Source organism: Cydia pomonella, chromosome 9, assembly GCF_033807575.1.
Source record: "Cydia pomonella isolate Wapato2018A chromosome 9, ilCydPomo1, whole genome shotgun sequence".
Taxonomy (NCBI): Eukaryota; Metazoa; Arthropoda; class Insecta; order Lepidoptera; family Tortricidae; genus Cydia; species Cydia pomonella.
Genome location: NC_084711.1, coordinates 650,216 through 676,230, shown reverse-complemented (window position 1 = coordinate 676,230; position 26,015 = coordinate 650,216). Strand labels below are relative to the sequence as shown.

Genomic DNA, 26,015 nt, shown 5'->3' with positions numbered 1-26,015 from the left:
TTCCGGCACAGAAAAGGGTTAGCGTCACTGAAAGACAATCAGCTCTTACTTTGGCTTCCAGTTCACATCATCTAATGTACGGTTATTCTTGCAGCGAACCAGGAAACTATAGTGGAACTGATAGGGTTCACGCAGCGGGTGTTCGGCAGCAGTGGGGCCAAGAAGGCCGAGCCGGCGGAGCCGCCCAAACCTTCACCCTCCACTGAAGATGAGGTCAAGGTACTGGTTTACTCATAAATATGCCGCGGTTACTGAGCTACGTACAGCTGAGTGGAAAATAATTATACTGTACCTACTTATACTGGAATAATTGGAGTAAATTGTTTCTAGAAATAGGATTTGTACAATCATCATAAATGTCCCAATACAGATACAGGAGCGAGAGAGATCTTACTATTAAAGAAAAGTTTCATATGTAATTTCTGGAAGTGATCGCTAAAAATATGGGGCTGTAATTGTAACATTGGTACTATACAACACTTTCGTGTTGATCTATCAAAAAATACCTTTGAAATAATGACATTTAATAAAAAAAACCGACCAAGTGCGAGTCGGACTCGCACAGGAAGGGTTCCGTACCGTTATCTATAAAAACGGTCACCCATCGAAGTACTGACCCCGCCCGACGTTGCTTAACTTCGGCGATTGGATGAGAACCTCGAAATTGGAAAGAAATATTTATTTTATTCCGTTTTTAGGGTTCCGTAGCCAAATGGAAAAAAACGGAACCCTTATAGATTCGTCATGTCCGTCTGTCTGTCCGATTCTGTCACAGCCACTTTTTTCCGAAACTATAAGAGCTGTACTGTTCAAACTTAGTAAGTGGATGTATTCTATGAACCGCATTAAGATTTTCACACAAAAATAGAAAAAAAACAATATATTTTGGGGGTTCCCCATACTTAGAACTGAAACTCAAAAAATCTTTTTTCATCAAACCCATACGTGTGGGTATCTATGGATAGGTCTTCAAAAATGATATTTAGGTTCCTAATATAATTTTTTTCTAAAGTGAATAGTTTGCGCGAGAGACACTTCCAAAGTGAAAAAATGTGTCCCCCCCCCCCCTGTAACTTCTAAAATAACAGAATGAAAAATCTAAAAAAAAATATAATTTACATTACGATGCAAACTTCCACCGAAAATTGGTTTGAACGAGATCTAGTAAGTAGTTTTTTTAATAAGTCATAAAATAAAAATATTTTTTTTTTCATCAAACCCATACGTATGGGGTATCTATGGATAGGTCTTCAAAAATGATATTTAGGTTTCTAATATCATTTTTTTCTAAACTGAATAGTTTGCGCGAGAGACACTACCAAAGTGGTAAAATGTGTGTCCAAAGTGGTAAAATGTTGAACGAGATCTAGTAAGTAGTTTTTTTTAATACGTCATAAAGGAACCCTTCATGGGCGAGTCCGACTCGCACTTGGCCGCTTTTTATTATTTGTTGTTATAGCGGCAACAGAAATACATAATCTGTAGAAATTTCAACTGGCTAGCTATCACGGTTCATGAGATACAGCCTGGTGACAGACGGACGGACGGATGGACGGACAGCGGAGTCTCAGTAATAGGGTCCCGTTTGACCCTTTGGGTACGGAACCCTAAAAAGGCCAATATTATACTAAATTAATATAGCGGTACAAAAGTGTTATTGATAGGGGATATTACGCGAAACTCTACTTACTAAGTGCCTGCTACGACACAAAAAAAAACGAAATTTCGTTATCTGTGTCTCTATCAGACTATCACTCTTGCATATTCGAGCGACAAAGAGGCAGCTATGGAAGATTCGATTTTCGTGTTTCGCGATAGGTCTGTAAACAATCCACCTTCATGCATCATTGCCATAGTGAAAACTTATGAAACACTATTTACGGCATAGTACGTATTGTATAAGTTACTCTATGGTTTAAAATATGAGCTAGTGCTGCTGTCTGACGGAAAAACATTGCAGTTATACTCCAGGCGTCCAGGTGTACGTCCAGGTACAGGCACAGGTAGTCTTAAGCTCATTGTCCCCCAACACCGAACGGGTTTCATGTCCAATTCTTTCACTGTTCAGGCAATCAGACTTTGGAACGTTCTCCCACTCTCTATCAGACAAGCGCAGACCATTTTCACATTCAAGCGCATGTTGCGCAAGTATTTCTTTGACAAACTTTCTTCTTCATCAACTTAATGATTCACACTTGGTATAATTATGTATGTATTAATATATGTATGTTTATTTGTATTAAGTATGTGTAAGTTTATCTATATATAGTTTATATTCATATATAGTCTCGGTTACAAATTCATTTATAGTTTCTGTTAGATGCGTTTTTAGCATGTGTGAGTGAATGTATTAATGTATGCATGTATGTGTCAAAATCCAGTCGCAAATAAATCTTCAAACAGTGCACACGTCTATCTCTTAAGAAAAATCCCTACATACAACTATCAACCTTATTACAAAGAACATTTGGTCGACATCGAACCGGAGGAGGAACCAGATAAGCGAAGTCCAGTCGGCCGGCGAGAACAATAGCGGACCGCATTCCTGAGCCTACTCACTATCTGCAGTTGCGAACTATAAGGAAATTATGACAAATAAAATAAAGTGAAGTTAAATAAGTTGTGTTATCGTGTTGTTTACGTGAATGAACAAGTAAATACTGCAATATGAGTACTAACGAACAGTTAATTCGTGTTTTGGAGGATACAGCGGTATTATTGAAGAAAACTGAAACTAATTTGAAGAAATGTCCCAAACAACGTTTAACTAAAGGCTACTTAGAATCTCGAGCACAGTGCATCGACTCTTATTGGAAAACGTTTACATCGGCGCATAAACAGCTGGTACAGAATACTACGATGCAGGAGCGCGGCGAGATGCAGTATTTTCTCAAGGAAGAATATTATGTCGTGGAGGAGTTATACCTATGTTTACAAGGTGATATCAAGGACGCGCTCGCTGCTGCCGCTCCCACATATGTTCATGGAACAAGTTCGCTGGATATCACGATGTTTGAAGCTGTACAACAACATGTGAAGTTACCTGCAATTGTTTTACCTGTGTTTTCTAATAACTATGAAGAGTGGCCGACGTTTCATGATTTGTTTACGTCGTTAGTACATAACAACACGAGTCTTAGTAAGGTTCAGAAACTGCACTATTTAAAGTCAAGTATCGCCGGTGAAGCCGCTGCATTATTGAAGCATGTTACGATTACAGAACAAAATTATGAGTTAGCCTGGGAGACTTTAAAGCAAAGGTATGGTAATAAGAGGTTAATTGTGAACTCCCTTTTGAAGAGATTGTTTAATCAAAGGAAAAGTACTACGCAAACATCTACTCAAATAAAACATCTACTGGATACTACCACGCAATGTTTGAATGATTTACAAAATCTTCAAGTGAATATAAACGAGTGGGATCCGTTCATAATATACCTAGTGGTGAATCGACTCGACAACGAAACTCATAAGGGTTGGGAGGAACACGCCTACAGTTTGAATGCTGAGCAGTTACCCAAGTGGACTGAATTAAAAAAGTATCTCGAGTCGAAGTTTCGCACGCTAGAACTGGTTAACCCTGTCACTGCTACCATACCTAAAGAAGCAAAAACAATTAAGGAAAAGTCTTACCACGTATCAACAACATCGAAGAGCTGTGGTTTATGTAGGGATGAACACACTTTATGTCACTGTCAAGAGTTCACGAAAATGTCACCTGTGGAGAGAATCGACTATGTGAAGAAAACTAAATTATGTTACAACTGCCTCCTGCCTGGACATTCTGCATCACGATGTCGTCTTTCCTTTTCATGTCGTATATGCAAAAAGAGGCATCACACCATGATACACCAAGCGCAGAATGAGGAGTCAGTGAAAACTCAAGCTCACCACAGTCAGCTTACATACCACGAAGAAGACCCGCAGAATGATGAAGAAGTAGAAGTGGTGGAAATTTCGTGTAACTTTGCCTGCAAGAAATCCAAAGGCCTGTTAGCAACGGCAATGATATCCATAAGGGACGACGAAGGTCACGTGACTCCCCTTCGTTGTTTAATTGATCCAGGGTCAGAATCAAGCTTTTTAAGCGAACGCGCAGCACAAGCGCTGCGAGTCAAGATGTCACCTGTGAGAGGAACTGTTACCGGTGTCGGCGACCTCCAGGTGAAGATCAACAGCGTAACACATGTTCAAGTATTATCAAATCAAGATGACAGTTTCCAGCTAGATGTCAAAGCTTATATAATGCCCTCAAAGCTCACATCACAACTACCATCAAGGAAGATAAAGTATGACCCACAAGCCTGGTCACACATACAAGGACTTACTCTGGCTGATCCTAAGTTCCACCAGCCAGGGCGAGTAGACATGTTACTTGGTGTAAAAGTGTATGCACAAATACTAGAAGGCAAAGTTAAAAAAGGTCCACCTGGCACTCCATGCGCCCAAGAAACTAGCCTAGGTTGGATAATATTCGGAGACGTAGAAGGCACAGCAGACACTTTACAAGAAAACATAGTTGTGATGCATCATCAGGTCGACGTGTACGACATGTTAAAGGCATTTTGGGAGATAGATACTACAGATACAAAGAAGTGTCACACAAGAGAAGAAGCAAGGTGTGAAATGATTTACAAGGAAACGCAGACAAGAAACGAAGAAGGAAGATACATAGTAACGTTACCATTCAAAAAAGAAGAACCACTATCTCCAAAAGGACAAACAAGAGACATCGCCATGCTGAAACTGAAACAACAAGAAAAAATATTCAAAAGGGATCCAAATCTAGAGAATGAGTATGTTAAAGCTATAGAAGAATACATGAATCTAAACTACATTGACGAAGTTTCTGAAGAAGAAATTAACAATGAGGAAGTATATATACCCTATCACGCTGTGATTAAGGAAGAAAAGGAAACTACAAAGACAAGCGATCCAGATAAGCAATATCGACTGCTTCGTGTAACTTTTGGCACTACTTCTGCGCCTAATCTTGCTATCAAGACACTCCATCAAGTACCAGAAGATGAAGGCAAGGAGTACCCGCTTGCATCAAAAACCACAAGGGAAGATTTTTTAATGGACGACCTGATGACCGGGTCAGACACCGCGCAAAAGGGTATAGATGTTGCTAAGCAGATCACTGAGATTTGGAGGAAGGAAGGATTTGCACTCCAAAAATGGGCTTCCAATAGCACTGACTTCCTTAAAGAATTTGAACTTACCAGTAGGATGTACGCGTGGACAGAATCTACAATGGTGTTGGTAAGAAATAAAGTTGTGACTATACAAGAGACTCTTCCAAACCAATGGTACCACGTTCGAACTACGGATAACCCTGCTGACATTTCACCCAGAAGCAAGCCATTGAGTGAATTGAAGATCTGCGACCGCTGCTGGTGGCATGGAACGCAGTGGCTGAAACATAAAAATAAAAGGTTAGAACATCCAATCATAGAAGAGACAGACCTGGAAATGAAAAGGATTAACCTAAATAGAAATAAAAATACAGAAGTCTGTAAAATGTTACCTGAGAAGTTTGAAAAATATGATACTTTACCTGATTTACTGAAGTCCATCGCTTACGCCAGAAGATTCTTGACGTACCTGAAAGAGAAAAACACAAACACGGAAAAGATAATAATAACACAAGAATTAGAGAAGGCACTATTAGTATGTATAAAAGCTGTGCAAACAGAATATTTTAATGAAGATATAGACAGCTTAAAAACAAGGAAAAGAGTGAGCATTAAGAGCAAACTAAGAACTTTGAACCCTTACCTTGACGCTAACGATATCCTCAGGGTGGGCGGTAGATTGTGCCATTCTGAGTTAGATGAAGCACGAAATCATCCTATAATTATAGGGAATTGTCACCTGACATACCTCATAAATCTCATCATGCACGCCGCTTACCGAAGAACATTACATGGGCGATACCAGCTGACACTGAATTATATAAGGACGAAGTACTGGATCCTAAGAGTTAAGGGATTACTAACAACTTACCTCAGAAAATGCCTCAAATGTGCAAGACATAACGCTATTACTACAGATCAGCTGATGGGAGATTTGCCTAAACAAAGAGTAACACCTGCTAAACCTTTTTTGAATAGCGGTGTTGATTTTGCCGGTCTTTATCAATGTTTTGTGTCTAAAGGTCGAGGTGCTAAAACATGTAAGGCCTACATAGCAATTTTCATATTCATGACCGCCAAGGCTATACACCTAGACATCGTATACTCCTGGGAAACGGCAGCTTGGACTTGGACGCATAATGGATAAACACGCCGGCGCTGATAACTTAACCCATGTACCTACGAGTATACTGTATTAAAACTGGTGATTCAACTATAAAAATAACTATTACTAAATTGTGTCTTAAGCCTGTTGATACAGAATCGTAATTTACCTAATGCTCCAAATTAAATTAATTTTGCACGTAACTATGTTTCAAATCTGCTACTTTGTTTTTGTAACTAACTAACTAAATACTTAAATATTTCTATAACTTTTAGTAATTGAATTTGACCTAACTTGCTGACCTGTTGTTATGTAATACTCTCTCATACTTGCTTTCCTTACTATACATAGTGCTATAGTTTGTCAATGCAATTGCATGCATTTATGTAGTTAATCATACAATTTGTTATAGTAAAATACTATGTACAATTTTGTAGATGAGTTGTATCTATACCTATGTAGCTTAAAAAAGGGTCGATGCCCTTTTGGTGGGCGGTATGTTAGATGCGTTTTTAGCATGTGTGAGTGAATGTATTAATGTATGCATGTATGTGTCAAAATCCAGTCGCAAATAAATCTTCAAACAGTGCACACGTCTATCTCTTAAGAAAAATCCCTACATACAACTATCAACCTTATTACAAAAAACAGTTTCTATTTTTCTCCGTGAGCTTCTACGGATTATCGTCTTATCTATTGTTTAAAAACCGCAAAGGCGCGTGCCACTATGAAAAAATGGTCAAGCCGCATAGGTATCTCTTTAAATTAAAGAACGTAAAACCACCCAAATATATTTGTGTGAAAATCCGGCCCTGTTTTTTACCTGCTCCTCGAGGAACATAACATTGCTTCCTTGGCGCTAGCTAGCCGTGCGCTCGCATTACCAGTGCAAGCGAGGTCTTCGAATACGTATCTTTGTTTCGGATCGCAGTGTCACAAGTTAAGCTGGTTTCAGAGCGTTTAGTCGCCTACCTTAGACGCACCAATAGAGATCAGACAGCTATTCTGTTAGAATTCTTTATTAGTTCATAATGAATCTTATTCCGTGCTCAATAGAGTAGTAATTCAATAAACGCTACCTATGCGGCTTGACCATTTTTTCATAGTGGCACGCGCCTTTGCGGTTTTTAAACAATAGATAAGACGATAATCCGTAGAAGCTCACGGAGAAAAATAGAAACTATACTTTAAAAGACACTGCAACTATTTAATCTTTCTGGTTTAACCCATTGGTTGACTGGTAGAGAATGCCTTGAGGCATTAAGTCCGCCATTTGTACCTTCATGTATTGTGCAATAAAGATTAAATAAATAAATACTCCTATAATAATATATTGAGTTAAGCAATTTTATAAGAATCCCTGCTAGAAAGTTTAGTCGGTTTTCATGATGATTTTTTAACTGTTGGCAAGCCAAACGAACACGGACGTGAAAAGAATTCGGATCATTTTAATTTAAGTTCTATACATAAGGGAATCTTAAGCATTAAGCCATTGCCTTAAAGCATTAAGTCCGCCATTTGTACTTATTTTTATTATATATCTAAAGATTAAATAAATAAGGGAATACGTTTGAAATATACAAATGTGTTGGCAGGAGGTCCGAACGGAGATCACGTTCGACTTCCACCGCCTGGGTGTGCTGCTGCTGCGAGCGGCCGTGCACGACGGCGCCGTGGTCGCCAAGAAGATCGCCACCGCCACCGTCAGCGAGGCGCGCATACAGGCCACCGTCGGTGAGTGTTGTGTACACATGGACAAGAAGATCGCCACCGCCACCGTCAGCGAGGCGCGCATACAGGCCACCGTCGGTGAGTGTTGTGTACACATGGACAAGAAGATCGCCACCGCCACCGTCAGCGAGGCGCGCATACAGGCCACCGTCGGTGAGTGTTGTGTACACATGGACAAGAAGATCGCCACCGCCACCGTCAGCGAGGCGCGCATACAGGCCACCGTCGGTGAGTGTTGTGTACACATGGACAAGAAGATCGCCACCGCCACCGTCAGCGAGGCGCGCATACAGGCCACCGTCGGTGAGTGTTGTGTACACATGGACAAGAAGATCGCCACCGCCACCGTCAGCGAGGCGCGCATACAGGCCACCGTCGGTGAGTGTTGTGTACACATGTGTGGGGGAGAGTGATGTAGGATATATTACGTAAGGTTACAGGTTATAGTTAGGTACCCCTTTGTATTACGAGATGCTACTGCAATAGAGATGGAAATTGAAATTATTCACGGAAAACGCGTCTTAAGATTGATGTCAGCGGCCTGCTTCGAACTAAAACGTCTGGCTCGGCTGTTGCCTCGCGATATGCTGAGAGCGTGTTACTTTGCATCGGTGCACGCACAACTGCAGTACGGGGCCGAGCTGTGGGCCCGGGCCGCGGATTGGGAGCGTGTGTTTCGGTTGCAAATGGGCTATAGTCCGAATCGCTCAAATCGAAACTGCGTTTCAAAGCCTTAGGCATCCTAAGAGCGTTATCGTCGGAGGGACGTAAATTGTAAAATATATATATGTGCTTCTTTGTGTTTATTTATGCATTTACTAAATCATTATTACTAAAAAATGATATATAACGCAAAAAAGACGGACTTCATGCCATATGGCACTCTCCTGCAGCTTTTTTTGTCATGAACACCTACCGACATCCGATATCGGAAGGTGCTTCCGACAGTTTTAGCTATGTCGGAAGATAATTTTTGTTCGTGTACGTGCATGTGTAGCAGTATATTTCTAGTAGTGTGCGTGATGAAATGACCGAAAGGAATAGACTTATGTATCTTTTAGTATTGTTTATCCTTGTCTATTGTAGGATCCTACATCCGATATCGGATCGGAAAATGAGAAAACGCTCTAACCTTGCTGTCGTTACTAATCTTTCAAGCGGCAATATACGCGCGCTCGCAAGCGGACAGCGCCCCGGCCTCGGCTCGTGTCGAGCGGCCCGCGCCGCTCCCCGCGCGCTGCGCCGTGCCGCACAAGCTGGCCAAGTCGGACAAGCTCGTTCACATATTGGCCCCAAAAGTATACAATTGTCTCCCGAATTTAATAGTAGTTGTTAAAAGCGTAGCGTTGTTTGTTTGCAGACGCGTCCCGCGTGGAAGTGGACGGGTCGCTGGGCGGCGTGCAGGTGGTGTCGCTGTGCGAGGGCGCGGGGCTACACACGCGCGTGCTGAGCGCCGGCCGCGCGCCCGCCCCCGCCCCCGCGCCCGCGCCCGCGCCCGCCGCGCGCCCCGACCAGCGCGCGCTGCTGTTCACCATCACGAGGCGGGTCACTGCGGATGGTGAGTGGACGGTCGCTGGGCGGCGTGCAGGTGGTGTCGCTGTGCGAGGGCGCGGGGCTGCACACGCGCGTGCTGAGCGCCGGCCGCGCGCCCGCCCCCGCCCCCGCGCCCGCGCCCGCCGCGCGCCCCGACCAGCGCGCGCTGCTGTTCACCATCACGAGGCGGGTCACTGCGGATGGTGAGTGGACGGTCGCTGGGCGGCGTGCAGGTGGTGTCGCTGTGCGAGGGCGCGGGGCTGCACACGCGCGTGCTGAGCGCCGGCCGCGCGCCCGCCCCCGCCCCCGCGCCCGCGCCCGCGCCCGCCGCGCGCCCCGACCAGCGCGCGCTGCTGTTCACCATCACGAGGCGGGTCACTGCGGATGGTGAGTGGACGGTCGCTGGGCGGCGTGCAGGTGGTGTCGCTGTGCGAGGGCGCGGGGCTGCACACGCGCGTGCTGAGCGCCGGCCGCGCGCCCGCCCCCGCCCCCGCGCCCGCGCCCGCCGCGCGCCCCGACCAGCGCGCGCTGCTGTTCACCATCACGAGGCGGGTCACTGCGGATGGTGAGTGGACGGTCGCTGGGCGGCGTGCAGGTGGTGTCGCTGTGCGAGGGCGCGGGGCTGCACACGCGCGTGCTGAGCGCCGGCCGCGCGCCCGCCCCCGCCCCCGCGCCCGCGCCCGCGCCCGCCGCGCGCCCCGACCAGCGCGCGCTGCTGTTCACCATCACGAGGCGGGTCACTGCGGATGGTGAGTGGACGGTCGCTGGGCGGCGTGCAGGTGGTGTCGCTGTGCGAGGGCGCGGGGCTGCACACGCGCGTGCTGAGCGCCGGCCGCGCGCCCGCCCCCGCCCCCGCGCCCGCGCCCGCGCCCGCCGCGCGCCCCGACCAGCGCGCGCTGCTGTTCACCATCACGAGGCGGGTCACTGCGGATGGTGAGTGGACGGTCGCTGGGCGGCGTGCAGGTGGTGTCGCTGTGCGAGGGCGCGGGGCTGCACACGCGCGTGCTGAGCGCCGGCCGCGCGCCCGCCCCCGCCCCCGCGCCCGCGCCCGCCGCGCGCCCCGACCAGCGCGCGCTGCTGTTCACCATCACGAGGCGGGTCACTGCGGATGGTGAGTGGACGGTCGCTGGGCGGCGTGCAGGTGGTGTCGCTGTGCGAGGGCGCGGGGCTGCACACGCGCGTGCTGAGCGCCGGCCGCGCGCCCGCCCCCGCCCCCGCGCCCGCGCCCGCGCCCGCCGCGCGCCCCGACCAGCGCGCGCTGCTGTTCACCATCACGAGGCGGGTCACTGCGGATGGTGAGTGGACGGTCGCTGGGCGGCGTGCAGGTGGTGTCGCTGTGCGAGGGCGCGGGGCTGCACACGCGCGTGCTGAGCGCCGGCCGCGCGCCCGCCCCCGCCCCCGCGCCCGCGCCCGCCGCGCGCCCCGACCAGCGCGCGCTGCTGTTCACCATCACGAGGCGGGTCACTGCGGATGGTGAGTGGACGGTCGCTGGGCGGCGTGCAGGTGGTGTCGCTGTGCGAGGGCGCGGGGCTGCACACGCGCGTGCTGAGCGCCGGCCGCGCGCCCGCCCCCGCCCCCGCGCCCGCGCCCGCGCCCGCCGCGCGCCCCGACCAGCGCGCGCTGCTGTTCACCATCACGAGGCGGGTCACTGCGGATGGTGAGTGGACGGTCGCTGGGCGGCGTGCAGGTGGTGTCGCTGTGCGAGGGCGCGGGGCTGCACACGCGCGTGCTGAGCGCCGGCCGCGCGCCCGCCCCCGCCCCCGCGCCCGCGCCCGCGCCCGCCGCGCGCCCCGACCAGCGCGCGCTGCTGTTCACCATCACGAGGCGGGTCACTGCGGATGGTGAGTGGAAAACGATGTATGCCGTCGGTACAGTAGGACCTTATTGCAACGAGATAAGGTCTACTATTGGACAGTTAAGTGTGTCATTAGGTAAGATATATTACGTCTTCGGGCTTATTACACTACATTCTGCCTGTATATCGTCTACTAACGAGAAAAAGTTTAGACAAAGTGTAATTTTCTAACAGGCGTGGAAGCTTCAGTGTCACTACATGTCGCCAGCGTGTGGGTGACTCACTCCAGTGCCTTACTGCGAGAGCTCCGCTCCTGCCTCACGGAGTTCAAGCAATACCTCGCTAATCTAGCGCGCTCCATCCGCGCTGCTGCTCACGATATGGCCGTGGGACTTGTAGCCAGGTAACGGCCGCAACATTTTCTTAATTCAAACAACTTAGAGAATGCCTGGTAGAGAATAGCATTAAGCCTTTTTACGATTTTCTTTTATTTTGCGCAATAAAGAATAAATATGACATTGTAGGTTGATTTCGAATTGAAGCTATATGGAAATAACGCCTTATTGACAACCGTTAATTTGGTTTGAAAACAGCACAAACAAACATAATAGCAATTTCACCGCGTCGGAAATATTAGCGACACATGATAATGGGCTTGATGTTAAGTTCGAGTGAAGTGTCTCCGTTTCAGCTTAGACTCTGACCAACTATTTTCCTCTACAAGACGCATTTTTAGACCAATTTTAACCGAGTAATTAGGAATTTCTATCACATCAGTTTTTAGAAAATTTTCAAAATGGCAGCTGACAAAGCCGCCAGTCATTTATTAACTACAAAAAAGTTTATTTGAAAATGTTTGGGACGTTGGTAATTTTAGTAAGCAAATGTTACAAGCTGCTCATGTTTCAGGGGTGACACGCTGTACGCAAACCCGAAGATTTCGAGCTCAATGGAAGGTGTATCGCCGCGACGTCGCACCACTAGCTTAGGTTACTCTATTGACGAGCCTGCCGAGGAAATAAATCTCACGTAAGACACTTCATTCATTAGCATTATAAAAGTTTCTAAGGTATGCGTACAAAATCGCATGGCAAAGACTAGGAACACAATAAATTTGTTTTTTTTTGTAGAGTAAACATCGAACTGGAATCCCCAGTGGTGGTGGTACCCCGTTCAGCGTTATCCCCGCAAGTGTTCGTGGCCCACCTCGGCCGCATGAGCCTCGCCAACCGGCCGCGCGGGCTCCGCGCCGCCTACCGCGTACGCGTCACCGACATCTCGCTCGCGTCCGTGAGTACCAGTGTCCCCGGTGTGTGTAGTGTCCCCGCTAGTGCTCGTGGCCCAACTCGGCCGCATGAGCCTCGCCAACCGGCCGCGCGGGCTCCGCGCCGCCTACCGCGTACGCGTCACCGACATCTCCCTCGCGTCCGTGAGTACCAGTGGCCCCGGTGTGTGTAGTGTCCCCGCTAGTGCTCGTTGCCCACCTCGGCCGCATGAGCTTCGCCAACCGCGCACCTACCGCGTGCGCGTCACCGTGATTATAGGTTCTTTCACGAAAGCTGGCGCAGATTTTATAATTAAATTTTGATAGTCCAGTACAAGTTAGACGAGCCGCTGGGTCCATAGAAAAAAATCTGGTAGCCAGACCTCAAGTGAGTTACCAGAATTGATGCGAAAAGCCTGTAAGAGATTGCTCATAAAAAAATTTTAATAATAAATTCGTAATTTTTTTATAATTATGTATATCTTTCTTAGGTGGACGTGAGCTCTAAACTAAAGCAAACAACGCTCAGCGCCGAAAGCATGCCGTCCATCTACGACGCCGGCGGCGGCAAGCCTGTGCTACACAACACAGCGTTACAGCTCGCCGTGCATTATGGGCACCTCGAGCCGAACGCTGAGCCACAGGTAGATTTCCAATAATTTTACTAAAGTCCTTTTGAATTTACGTTTGAATACTTTGAATTATGGTTTCTGAAGTGCACGAAAAATTTAATCGGTTTTAAATTACGGGTCATGTTCATCATGTCTGTAGATTGTGACCATCAGGAGTGGTTTTTACTGCTAATGAGTGAAAAATAAATATTTTTAAAAATATTTTTTTTCTATGCTTTGGCAAATAAAATAGATTCCTAAACAAAATTTTAGACTTTAAAGTATAATTTGATTTGTTTTTGTGTTGCAGTGCGAAGTAACTGGTCAAGTTGTGGGCGGTCTCCACGTCTCAGCGCGTCGCGAACAATATGAACAGCTATTAGACACTATAAGATATCTTAGCGCCGCTGACGAGCCTGCACCCGCGCCCATGCCGACCCAACAGTACCATCAGGTATTTGATAATGCACCTAAACGGTGTGAAATAAGGGTTAAATTCGGCTGTGTTTTTTTTTTGTATTTTCTGTACACAATTAATTAATAGGTGTTTTCAATGACAACTCATTTTTATTCGTGAAATTTTTATTCCATATCGATTTTGTGTGATTAAATTTCTAATATTGCCTTTGTTAAAAATTGTTTTTATTAAAATGGTAATAGTTTCAAATTTGCTGATATCGTTGAAAACATAATTGCCAAATATGTGACGTCACACTAGGGGGAGGGGTTGGCAAAATGTGACCAGGTGTGACAAGAATAATGCACCTTAACAGATAACTTGGCCGCAGATCGTTTGATTTACTTGGGGTCAGTTGTAACAAACCGCCTGTTACCGATAAAACGTTCGCGATTTATTTTTGTATGTGAAGTGTCATAGTTCACCGTTGTGTGGCGATGATCAGTTCGCTAATTGTGGTTGGTTTGCTAATTATGATTGTATCAATATCTCGTTGTACTGTGTGTTCAGGTGTGATGTGGGGGGCGGCCGTGACAGGACACGAACCTGCAATCTTCGGATCCGAAGTCCGAAAATTGCAGGTTCGTGTCCTGTCACGGTCGCCATATGATGTGGGGACCTACGCTCCCAAAGTTTAAGTTTCGTAAATTTGTTAGTCATTGAATGGTTATGGAAAGTTTTATATAGACATGGAATGTGATAGTTATCCTTTGAAGCCCCACATCACATGGCGATCCCGCCAGTGCGGTCAGCCAGTGAAGGCCTAGATGAAAAATAAAAATAAAAACTATAAAGGTATACTCAAGAGCAGGTAATTATCCTTTAACGCCCGCCCCAAATCACACAGGAGTCGATGTCAGTGCAAGAGATGGAGCCAGCAGTGCCGACACTGCGGCTAGACCCCGCCCTCCGCGCCGCCGTGCTCGCCGTGCCTCCCCCGCGCGCCGCGCCGCAGCCGCGCCAGCAGCGCCCGCAGCACGTGCCGCTCTCAGGTACACACGCGCACACACAGGTGTTGTATAGTCCATGTAGAGCTACAGCCGACACTGCGGCTAGACCCCGCCCTCCGCGCCGCCGTGCTCGCCGTGCCTCCCCCGCGCGCCGCGCCGCAGCCGCGCCAGCAGCGCCCGCAGCACGTGCCGCTCTCAGGTACACACGCGCACACACAGGTGTTGTATAGTCCATGTAGAGCTACAGCCGACACTGCGGCTAGACCCCGCCCTCCGCGCCGCCGTGCTCGCCGTGCCTCCCCCGCGCGCCGCGCCGCAGCCGCGCCAGCAGCGCCCGCAGCACGTGCCGCTCTCAGGTACACACGCGCACACACAGGTGTTGTATAGTCCATGTAGAGCTACAGCCGACACTGCGGCTAGACCCCGCCCTCCGCGCCGCCGTGCTCGCCGTGCCTCCCCCGCGCGCCGCGCCGCAGCCGCGCCAGCAGCGCCCGCAGCACGTGCCGCTCTCAGGTACACACGCGCACACACAGGTGTTGTATAGTCCATGTAGAGCTACAGCCGACACTGCGGCTAGACCCCGCCCTCCGCGCCGCCGTGCTCGCCGTGCCTCCCCCGCGCGCCGCGCCGCAGCCGCGCCAGCAGCGCCCGCAGCACGTGCCGCTCTCAGGTACACACGCGCACACACAGGTGTTGTATAGTCCATGTAGAGCTACAGCCGACACTGCGGCTAGACCCCGCCCTCCGCGCCGCCGTGCTCGCCGTGCCTCCCCCGCGCGCCGCGCCGCAGCCGCGCCAGCAGCGCCCGCAGCACGTGCCGCTCTCAGGTACACACGCGCACACACAGGTGTTGTATAGTCCATGTAGAGCTACAGCCGACACTGCGGCTAGACCCCGCCCTCCGCGCCGCCGTGCTCGCCGTGCCTCCCCCGCGCGCCGCGCCGCAGCCGCGCCAGCAGCGCCCGCAGCACGTGCCGCTCTCAGGTACACACGCGCACACACAGGTGTTGTATAGTCCATGTAGAGCTACAGCCGACACTGCGGCTAGACCCCGCCCTCCGCGCCGCCGTGCTCGCCGTGCCTCCCCCGCGCGCCGCGCCGCAGCCGCGCCAGCAGCGCCCGCAGCACGTGCCGCTCTCAGGTACACACGCGCACACACAGGTGTTGTATAGTCCATGTAGAGCTACAGCCGACACTGCGGCTAGACCCCGCCCTCCGCGCCGCCGTGCTCGCCGTGCCTCCCCCGCGCGCCGCGCCGCAGCCGCGCCAGCAGCGCCCGCAGCACGTGCCGCTCTCAGGTACACACGCGCACACACAGGTGTTGTATAGTCCATGTAGAGCTACAGCCGACACTGCGGCTAGACCCCGCCCTCCGCGCCGCCGTGCTCGCCGTGCCTCCCCCGCGCGCCGCGCCGCAGCCGCGCCAGCAGCGCCCGCAGCACGTGCCGCTCTCAGGTACACACGCGCACACACAGGTGTTGTATAGTCCATGTAGAGCTACAGCCGACACTGCGGCTAGACCCCGCCCTCCGCGCCGCCGTGCTCGCCGTGCCTCCCCCGCGCGCCGCGCCGCAGCCGCGCCAGCAGCGCCCGCAGCACGTGCCGCTCTCAGGTACACACGCGCACACACAGGTGTTGTATAGTCCATGTAGAGCTACAGCCGACACTGCGGCTAGACCCCGCCCTCCGCGCTGCCGTGCTCGCCGTGCCTATATTTTATTAAGTATATATTTAATTAAGTTAGTCTTAACACCCCTGTAAACGATTTTTTGTACATACAATAAAAAAATTATAAAGGTTAACTGGAAAAGATCCCTTAAAGGGATAAGTCGTCTTTGTACTTAGTCTTTGCCTACAGTATGTTACTTTTGATATGTATTTTTGTACAATAAAGAGTGTACTAATACATACTCCTAATACTTTACGAAAGTAAATATAGTTGCCAGCAGAATTCTTAACTAATCAATTAGATTAGAAATACCGGAGCTTAGTGTTTATACCCTCTCTAGAAAACTCGTAAAGTACTTTCACCTCACCTTCAATCACTAGTACTAAGCAAGAAGTTTGAAAATAATGTAATAATGCAATATAACCTGTTACCAGTGCATTTCGAGCTGTCATCATTCACTGTGGAGCTGCGGGCCGATCTTGGCCGCGGCGAGCGCAGCTTAGTGCAACTGGCGTTCCGAGAGTTCGCGGTGCGTCTGCGACGACCACGCCCGCACGAATCCGACCTACATGTAAGTACATAATCTATTCTCAAATTTGCAATGAAATGTTGTCATGACTTACTTCAAATTAGGTCCGCAAATACTACATATCAGGTGCGATGAGTGAAGATGATATGTAAAGGAATTTCATACAGCATTACACACCTAGGCCTGTAAGACAATTTTCTTTCGTTTTTAAACGTCAAATCATGACAATCTTTTTTTCTTTTGTGTTTTTTTTCTTTTTTAGGGTATGTTTTTTCAGGGTTGCACGAGGGAAAAGAAAATTTGATTATTTTTGCGCTACGTCGCACGTTTTAGGAGATACAGTTCTATAATTTATTTTTCAGTACATATGGTGCTACTTTAGCGCACTAGTGCGCAAATAAGCATATTACGTTACTGTGTCAAACATTTAAAGGGCCATATGTACTGTAAAACGTTGTACGATACATGTGCGAATAGATAATTCGCAACTCGTGTCGATTTAAAACACTCCCTTCGGTCGTGTTTTAATTTATCGCAACTCGTTTCGAATTTCCTATTTTTCGCACTTGTATCGTAATGTACTATATTATTTGCGCAGGTATCCCTCCACTCCGTGACGATGGAGGACCTGACCCAGGAGCCGGAGTCCAAGCACCGCACGCTGCTGGTGTCGCACGCGCCGCACGTGCCCGCCAAGGCCGTGTTCGTGTCCAAGTCGTGCCCGGAGCTCGGCCGCGCGCCGCGCGCCGCGCGCCGCGCCTCGCTGCCCTGCGGCCTCCGCGTGGACAGGGAGGTACCCACGCTAACGCAAACAAATATTACTCATTGCCTCCTGGACACATGTTCAATATTATAACTAAATTTAGCTAAATGGATATAAAATGGGCCCTTCATTATAAAAATCGGATAGACAGACGGACATGACGAATCTATAAGGGTTCCGTTTTTTGCCATTTGGCTACGGAACCCTAAAAAGTGTAATTTAAAAAGTCATATGGAGATTATAAAAAAAACAAGGCTTCAAAGGTTAAAAAAAAATTGTTTTAACTTTCAAATATAAAATAAAATTGTACCATTCGATTCCTAAAATGTTATTGAAAAATAAATTGTAACTACTATATACATAAACGCAATATTTCACGGTCAAAATAGCAATTTTCTTGATCTTCCATACATTTAAGACAAACTAATATAATGTGACGTCATATTACAATATCATTTTGTTAGAGGCGTTTCAATCGTCGAGTGCGAGCGTCACACTTTAACTCTCATTTCTGACCTTTGTGTTGCTTAAATGCCATGAGTCCTATATAGACATTTGATCCTCAGAAAAATCAAGACCGATTGACATTATATACAAAAAACTGTCAAGTAGCCAATTCCGCCACGAAGACAATGATGTAATATATTCCTAGAGATATGAAATAAAGACGCAGTTTATCTGGCCAGCCATCTTTACTCAACTCATTCTTCAAAGTTTCTTGTCATATAGTAGTAGTACTAGGATATGAATGAGCTTGTATTCTCTCATTTCCTTCGGTGTCACTGTTGGATGACCAAACTAACCTTTTCAAAGCAAGGCCCCGTTTTTCGAAAGCTTGTCAATTGAAACGAGCGTAAGTCTCAGTTCTTTTTTTATTTTATTTTTATTTAGAAACAAACAGTCTTATAAAACATGTAAGTAAATAAGCTACCAGCTAGAATTTCTTATGATATAGACTTATAGTTTCCTATATGTAAAACATTTTATAATAAACTTAATTCTATGAACTGCTATCCGAGTATAACAACTGTAAAAGAAGATCTATGAAGAAGAACTGTGATTCTAATAAAAGAAGCTTAAAGAAGCTTCTGCTGACGTTACAAATCTCAAGATTCCCTGAAACGAACCCCAAGTTGTGTGTAAAAATGATTCCATTTCATGATATTCTTTCTATGCAGTATCACCGCACCAAACGTGACAGCAAATGCGGCCCGACCCCACCCTGCTCACCAGAGCTAAGTGTCACAGTTGAAACGGAGACAGCGGACGCTGAAGCGGAAGCGGACGCGGAAGAGGGCGCGGGAGACGGCCTCGTCAACGTGACCGTGCGGATGCGAGACCCGCAGCATCCAAACTTCCACGATCTGTACAATCGGGTGAGTGGAATGTTATTATGATTAAAATTTCATGTTGGATATCATGTTTTTAGATAAATTAACCTCTCGTGTCTGTACCGCGATAATTTTTTTCATATAGTTTCCTCGTGAGCGTATTTGCCTTCCGGATACGAGCGCTTAATAAGTACTCCGGTTTATCTTTCTACTGTCGTTCGGTCTGATTTTAATTTCGAACGTGATTTCTGAGTTGATCTTGTGAAAAATAAAATTGTGTTAAATTGAAAATGGTGACTGTATGCTATAATTCGCTACATGACATGTTGTGTATCGCCGAATAAAAAGTTTAATAATATTTCTTTTATATCTTTCCAAAAATCTAATCGAGGTCCTTTACTCACTGGTAAAAATCTCATTATCACAGGTATCCCGACATACTCGAGTCCGCTTCAATTGCCTAAAGCTAGTAGTGAGCATCGACAGCTGGGTGGCGGTGTTGGACTTCTTCGGAGTGGCCGGGGAAGAGGCAGACGAACTACCAGAGCCACAGCCTAGTGCAGGCGAGTTGCCACTTTATCGTAATGCCAATAAATGTCTAATAATGTCACTTAATGCCTGTAAAAAATCAAAAATTCCACACCCCTTAAAGCCTTTTCTCATTATCCGATCCGATATTATTTAATTATTAATTATTACTAAAAACGATAGATAACACAAAAAAGGCGGCCTTGATGCTGTCCTGCAGCTGTTTTTCTCATAGGCGCCTTCCGATATTGGTGCGGCGCTTTCTATAATTTCAGCCATGTTGGAGCCCCCCGTCATCTGTCGCACCTTGTTTGTGCGCGTATGTGTAGGCATAATACGTGGTTATTTTTTTTTTTATTGAGAAACAAACAGTCTTAAAATAAACATATGAGCAACTTAGCTAATAGCTATGCATTGATTTCGTTATAGACCTAAAGTTTCCTAATTTTAAATTTCGATGTACAATTGAAAAAATAATAATAGTGTAAACTTATAGCGTACATAACAAAAGCGTAAATGTTTATAATATATATATATATATGAAGAGAACTGAGAAAATACTTAAATCACAGGTACCTATTATCAGGTTGCTGCAACTGTTAACCGTTATTTTAGAAAAAAATATACTGCTCTTTTAAAGAGGCCTAATGAATTGCAAAACAAATCTGCGTCCATACATCTTCATTGTACTGCCTACATGCGCGCCCAATATATGAATGCTGTGCGTATTTCGTTCTGCTGTTAGAAATGCTAAATAATGCCTTACTGCGACAACTACGTTCATTTCTACGAGGGACACGGAAACCAATTTTATGTAATAAGTCGGGGGCATCTACAATATTATTAATAATTTTGAATAAAAATACTAAATCTGTACAGGACCGTCTAAGTGAAAGACCATCTAAGTAATACTAAACATTTCTGGAAAGAGCCATTTAGAGGTCACGCAATGAAAATGTTTTTTTGTTGAAAATATAACTAATTGTCTATTTTTAGATACAGATTTTTGTTCGGTGATGATTTGTATTTTAGGAATGCTGTTTGAAAATTATATGTTAGGGATTTCTTTAAATATAAAAAAAAAATTAAGATTCCAGAAACTTTCAGTATGACCTAAGTATTCGTTGTAGTGTGCGTGACCGCTAAAGACGGCGCCCCCGCGGCCTGACTACACGGATGTAGGATCCTATATCCAATATCAGTGAGGACAATGTGAAAACGCTCTTAGCATTGCTGACGGCTAGCTTTTATTTTATCAAATTTTAAATTTAATTAATATTTACACCAAAAAAAATATCATTTTAGAAACCAGCGTATCCCCATCCGAACTATCGTCCGAAGAAGGCACGACGCAAACCGAAATGTCTATCCGCTCCCTTAGCGTGGTTCTAGTTGGTGCGCGCGGGGAAGTGTGCTCAGCGCGCGCTCTACGGGTACGCGCTAACGCGCAAGCGCACGCGTCTGCGCATACGCGTTCGTTACGCGTAGCTGTGGGCGGGCTGCATTTGGCGGATCTGACACCGCGTGCGCCGCTGTGGAGGGATAGACTTAGGACGCATGGGGATAAGGCGCTCGAGATTCTGTATACTAGGTAAGTTTACGTGGTAAAAATCATAAGCGAGTTGGGAAGCGGTTTCAGTAACCTTGCGACTTCTGGGGAGTCATGTAGCATTTAAATTTATGATATAGGCACATTAGAGATATACAAGGTGCCCGTGAGCATTGCGAGAGACTTTAACGGTGCATTCCTGATGGCAACAGAAGCAAAAAATGTTATATGTATGACTTTTTGTGGAATCCGACAAAAAACATTTTTTTCCCCCTTTTTTGAACACTCCTGTACATAAAACGTAATTTTTATTGATAAACACACAACCTAAAATTAACTAAAAAGTTTTTTTTTATTTGGGGGTAGTTCTCGAATACTTTTTTTTAATTTTTCGATGTCAATCAATCGGTATGTCCAGACTAGACCTCAAAGTGGCAATACCGCAGTCAAAAATGTGTTTTCTACAGACTTATGGCGAAAGAATGATTTCGAAAAACATTTAATTATCTCTGAAACCAGGCCTAATCCAGAACATTTTATATGACATTTTAGTTTCTAAATATTACCAGGAATGCTTAGTTAAAATGTTTCGCAATGCTCACGGGCACCTTGTGTATGAGGTACGTCTATTAGCGATTGTTAAACCAGCCAAGTGCAAGCCAGACTCGGTGAGAGTTTGTTACTATAGCATTATTTTCCTTTCATGACGTCTCACGCTTGAGTGGGTTGCAATAATTGATTTTATAAATATTTGCCTTTGCTGGAACTTCTGGCTTTATCTCTAATTAACTATGATCCCTATTTACACAACGGTCACTTAAATAATTGGCTACTTGACAGTTTTTTGTAAATAATGTCAATCGATCTTGATTTTCCTGAGGATCAAATGTCTAAAGGTAGTCTGACGCTCGCACTCGACCATTAAAACGCCTCTAACAAAATGATATTGTAATGTGACGTCACATTACATTAGTCTGTCCTAAATGTATGGAAGATCAAGAAAATTTCTGTTTTGGCCCTAAAATATTGCGTGCATGTATATAGTTGTCATACAATATATTTTTCAATAAAACATAAAGAATCGAATAATCATTTTCTTTTTTTAAGTAATAAAAAATATTTTTGAGTCTTTAGAGCCTTGTATTTTTTTATAATCTCAATATATATTTTTAAATTCTACTTTTTTATAATGAATGGCTCATCTTCTATCCATTTAGCTAAATTTTGTTATAATATTCAACATGTGTTAAGTACCCAATTGTTGTCGACAGACTCAGCGCCACAGAAGCGGCCGAAGCCGGCTACGAAACGTCCCTCACCGTGGCTCTCGGGCCAGCCACGTATGTGCACACAAAGAGGTTTATCCACGAGCTGTATGCGTTCGCGCACGACTTCCGTCAGCTGCGGCGCGTCATCGTGCAAGCGAGACAGAAGGTATGGTAGATAGATAGATAGATAGATAGATACATTCATTATTCATACCCACAACATACATGGCATTGGCATCAAAACAAACAAAAAAGAAAAGTGTAAAATAACCTAATTATGTGATAATATAATACGATTAAAATGCTCTCAGGTGTCGGTATCCGTCGGCGTGTCTCCAACAAGTCGTCAACGTCTCTCCGTCCGCTGCCTATCCCCCGTCATCGTTCTGCCCGTGTCCGGCCGGAGCCGCGGCGCACTCCGCGCCGAGCTGACAGAGCTTACCATAGACAACTGCTTTAGGAAGGCGGGGGATGCTGACACAGTCAGTACGAGGACTGACCCTGACGCTGGTGAGTGTTAAGCCATAACCGGGGAAATTACGCGAAATTGAACCGTATCACTTTGAAATAAATTTACACGCATTGTGAGAAATATAATTCCTTTTATAAAATGCCTTTTTCTACTGTAATATTTCAATCTGAACTCCTGTTCTATAACGTTGCATCCGTTAATTTAGTGAGAGTACATACGAGCCTGATTCCAAAAACTTGGAAGATTTCTGAAAAGTTTCACATAAAATAAAGGAACTATCCGTTTTTGTAATTAAAAAAGTTCGTTCTGCGTTGGAGGATCAGGGGTGGCTTTGCCCAGCAGTAGCACTCAAATTGGTTAATTAAGAGGTGAGAAGATTTTTTTCACGTGGGATTCCACGTGAATTTTGATAACTTTTTTTTTTTTATTTTTTTTATTTTTTTTATTTTTTATTTGGAGATCCAACAGCTGTGACATTAACATAGAAAAATATAGTAGATACAGGAAGCCAATTATAGGAACTCACAGGTAGTGACATAATACTAAACTAAGATAACGCACTATTGCAACCACATATGTGAACAAAGCGAATACAAATGATACTTAATAAGGATAATGTGGGAGTTCAAAATACTAATTAACTTAGTAACATAATGAGGTCTAAGGTAAAAGTATAAATAGTAAATACGTAATTATAGGTATTCAAGAAGGCGACAACACGCTCACTCAAAATACTCAAAGTATTTCTGCACTAAATTACGTCTCACGCTAGGAATGCCACAGTTGAATATATCCATATCCAATTCTTTAGATAGCTCATTTAGGTTACGACTGGCGCGTGGTAAAAAACTATTCTGTCTGTATTTGGAAGATGCATTGCTGATTGCTATTGGGGGATGATACCTTTTAGAACGAATGGGGGTTTTGAAACATAGTTTACTTAGCAACTCAGAGCAATCGATTACACCATTGGTTATACTTAGGAGATATGTAATATCGGCTATTTCACGGCGTTTTTGTAAAGGGACAAGGTGATGGTGCTTACATATTTTAAGATAGTTGGAAGAACTGTTATACGGATATTTTAATTTAAAGCAAAGGTGTTTTATGATTTTTTTCTGAATGCGTTCAATTCTGTCAATATATGTATTGTAGCAAGGGTTCCTGACCTGAGAGGCATATTCTAACTTACTTCTAACATATGAACAATATAGCACCTTAAGCGTCTTAGCCTGAGTGAAGTGAACAGAATTGCGCATTATGAAACCTAGGGCTTTATAAGCGCCACAAATAATGTTATTAATGTGATTATCAAAAATTAGTTTAGAGTCGTGAATGACCCCTAAATCTCTCATACATGATATTTTCTGCAGGGTTTGACCCTTTAAGGCATAGGTAGTATCGACTAAGTTACGTTGGCGCGAGAAGGTCATTGCAAAACATTTAGAGGGATTCAAGTCCAATCTGTATAATTGACAATAATCATCAAGGCGTACGAGGTCAGACTGTAGTAATATTGAGTCAGCAATAGATTCTATCTTTAAGAAAACTTTCATGTCATCATCGAAACAAAGAAGCTTGGAATGCAGGAGACATTTGTCAATATCATTAATAAATATATTAAAGAGCAACGGCCCTAATAATGACCCTTGCGGTACCCCACTAGGAACAGTGACCCAGCCGGACATATAATTATTCACGACAACAGCCTGGGTTCTGTTCTCGATATATGATATAAACCATCGCAGTAAATCCCCATTTATTCCGATGTTATTCAGCTTTGATATTAGTAAGCTGTGGTCAATGCGATCGAAACATTTGCTGTAATCAGTATAAATTACATCAACTTGGGACCCACTATCCAGAGCGTCAGTAACATAATCGTTCAACAGAATAAGATTAGATACTGTAGATCTACGTCGCAAAAATCCGTGTTGATTAGCATTAAAATAATTACTTAAACAATTATAAACTTGATTAAAAACAATTTTTTCAAGCACTTTTGATAAAATACATAATTTGGATATGGGCCTGTAATTTGCAATATCAGTTTTGGGCCCTTTTTTATGTACTGGGGTGATAAAAGCAGACTTCCATATTGAAGGTATAGAGCACTCTGAGAAGGAACGCCGAAAAAGCATGACTATCGGCTTTGCTAGGTTCTCAGCACACTTAATTAAAAATTGTGCTGGGAGCTGATCGGGGCCAGCAGACTTGGAGGGATCTAACTTAAGCAATAAGGCGGTGACGAGATCTGGGTCGACCTCAATTGAATTTAGGTTGACAATTGACTCAGTGCTAGAGGCAAGTGAGTTATAATTGGTCGAATTAATAGATGGTGAAAAATTGGTAAAAAAATAATCTGAAAAGGCTTTACAAATACCTTGTCCTGTATTAACCAAATTATTTCCATATTTCATACTGCTGGGCAGACCGTGGGAGGTTGATCGTGATTTGACAAATGACCAAAATTGTCTCGGGTTACTAGAAATATTTTTTTCAGCACGACGCACAAAATTAGTAAAACATTCATGTTCTAATTTACGAACTCTGTCCCTCAGTACATTATATGAAATTAAGTCAGAAACATTATTATATGTTCTGTATTTTTTTAAGTATTTATATTTTTCTTTTATGACTTTTTTCAAAGGAACAGAAAACCATGCGGGATAATTATCTTTTTTAATATTTTTGCTAGGTATAAATTTGTCTCTAAGTCTAAGAAAAGTCATGTAAAAGAAATCCAGCGATTGGGCCAGTGAGCGACCAGAAAATTCCTCTTCCCAGCATATAGACGCTAATTCATTATTCATTCATTCTGTAGTGACATTAGTAAGAGAGAATTTCGTTGTAGGTTACCACGAGCTATTGGACGTGCGATCAATCCGCCTGGAGCAGCTGAGCGTGTGGTGCGCGCGCGGCGGGCGCGGCCTGCGCGTGCGCCGCTGCGGGGCGCCGCTCCTCCCCGCGCCCGCGCGCCTGCTGCTGCAGGTGGAGCGCAACCTGAGCGACACGCACAACGGTACTGTAGTGTGACACGCGTGCGGCGCGCGCGCGGCGGGCGCGGCCTGCGCGTGCGCCGCTGCGGGGCGCCGCTCCTCCCCGCGCCCGCGCGCCTGCTGCTGCAGGTGGAGCGCAACCTGAGCGACACGCACAACGGTACTGTAGTGTGACCAATCTGTACGATACAACGGTACTGTATTGTGACCCAATCTGAGCGACACAACGGTACTGTAGTGTGACCAATCTGTACGATACAACGGTACTGTATTGTGACCCAATCTGAGCGACACAACGGTACTGTAGTGTGACCCAATCTGAG

General features: G+C 45.6%; 1 protein-coding gene across 1 annotated transcript in view; it reads left to right on the top strand.

Annotated features, from left to right (window-relative positions):
• Positions 1–26,015, top strand: part of LOC133520978 (uncharacterized) — a 96,935-nt gene that overhangs the window by 18,529 nt on the left and 52,391 nt on the right. The window contains exons 19-50 of the mRNA XM_061855697.1: positions 95–219; positions 7,839–8,352; positions 9,335–9,711; positions 9,759–9,881; positions 9,925–10,059; positions 10,103–10,243; positions 10,287–10,427; positions 10,471–10,605; positions 10,649–10,789; positions 10,833–10,980; positions 11,058–11,348; positions 11,537–11,705; positions 12,212–12,331; positions 12,433–12,592; positions 13,058–13,210; positions 13,488–13,631; positions 14,482–14,813; positions 14,904–15,097; positions 15,162–15,254; positions 15,319–15,411; positions 15,476–15,568; positions 15,633–15,725; positions 15,790–15,902; positions 15,947–16,196; positions 16,688–16,824; positions 17,381–17,632; positions 18,547–18,921; positions 19,304–19,439; positions 20,710–20,995; positions 22,225–22,387; positions 22,533–22,731; positions 25,548–25,725. Coding sequence (XP_061711681.1) covers positions 95–219; positions 7,839–8,352; positions 9,335–9,711; positions 9,759–9,881; positions 9,925–10,059; positions 10,103–10,243; positions 10,287–10,427; positions 10,471–10,605; positions 10,649–10,789; positions 10,833–10,980; positions 11,058–11,348; positions 11,537–11,705; positions 12,212–12,331; positions 12,433–12,592; positions 13,058–13,210; positions 13,488–13,631; positions 14,482–14,813; positions 14,904–15,097; positions 15,162–15,254; positions 15,319–15,411; positions 15,476–15,568; positions 15,633–15,725; positions 15,790–15,902; positions 15,947–16,196; positions 16,688–16,824; positions 17,381–17,632; positions 18,547–18,921; positions 19,304–19,439; positions 20,710–20,995; positions 22,225–22,387; positions 22,533–22,731; positions 25,548–25,725 — 6,004 coding nt within the window. The remainder of the gene's footprint in view (positions 1–94; positions 220–7,838; positions 8,353–9,334; positions 9,712–9,758; positions 9,882–9,924; positions 10,060–10,102; positions 10,244–10,286; positions 10,428–10,470; positions 10,606–10,648; positions 10,790–10,832; positions 10,981–11,057; positions 11,349–11,536; positions 11,706–12,211; positions 12,332–12,432; positions 12,593–13,057; positions 13,211–13,487; positions 13,632–14,481; positions 14,814–14,903; positions 15,098–15,161; positions 15,255–15,318; positions 15,412–15,475; positions 15,569–15,632; positions 15,726–15,789; positions 15,903–15,946; positions 16,197–16,687; positions 16,825–17,380; positions 17,633–18,546; positions 18,922–19,303; positions 19,440–20,709; positions 20,996–22,224; positions 22,388–22,532; positions 22,732–25,547; positions 25,726–26,015) is intronic.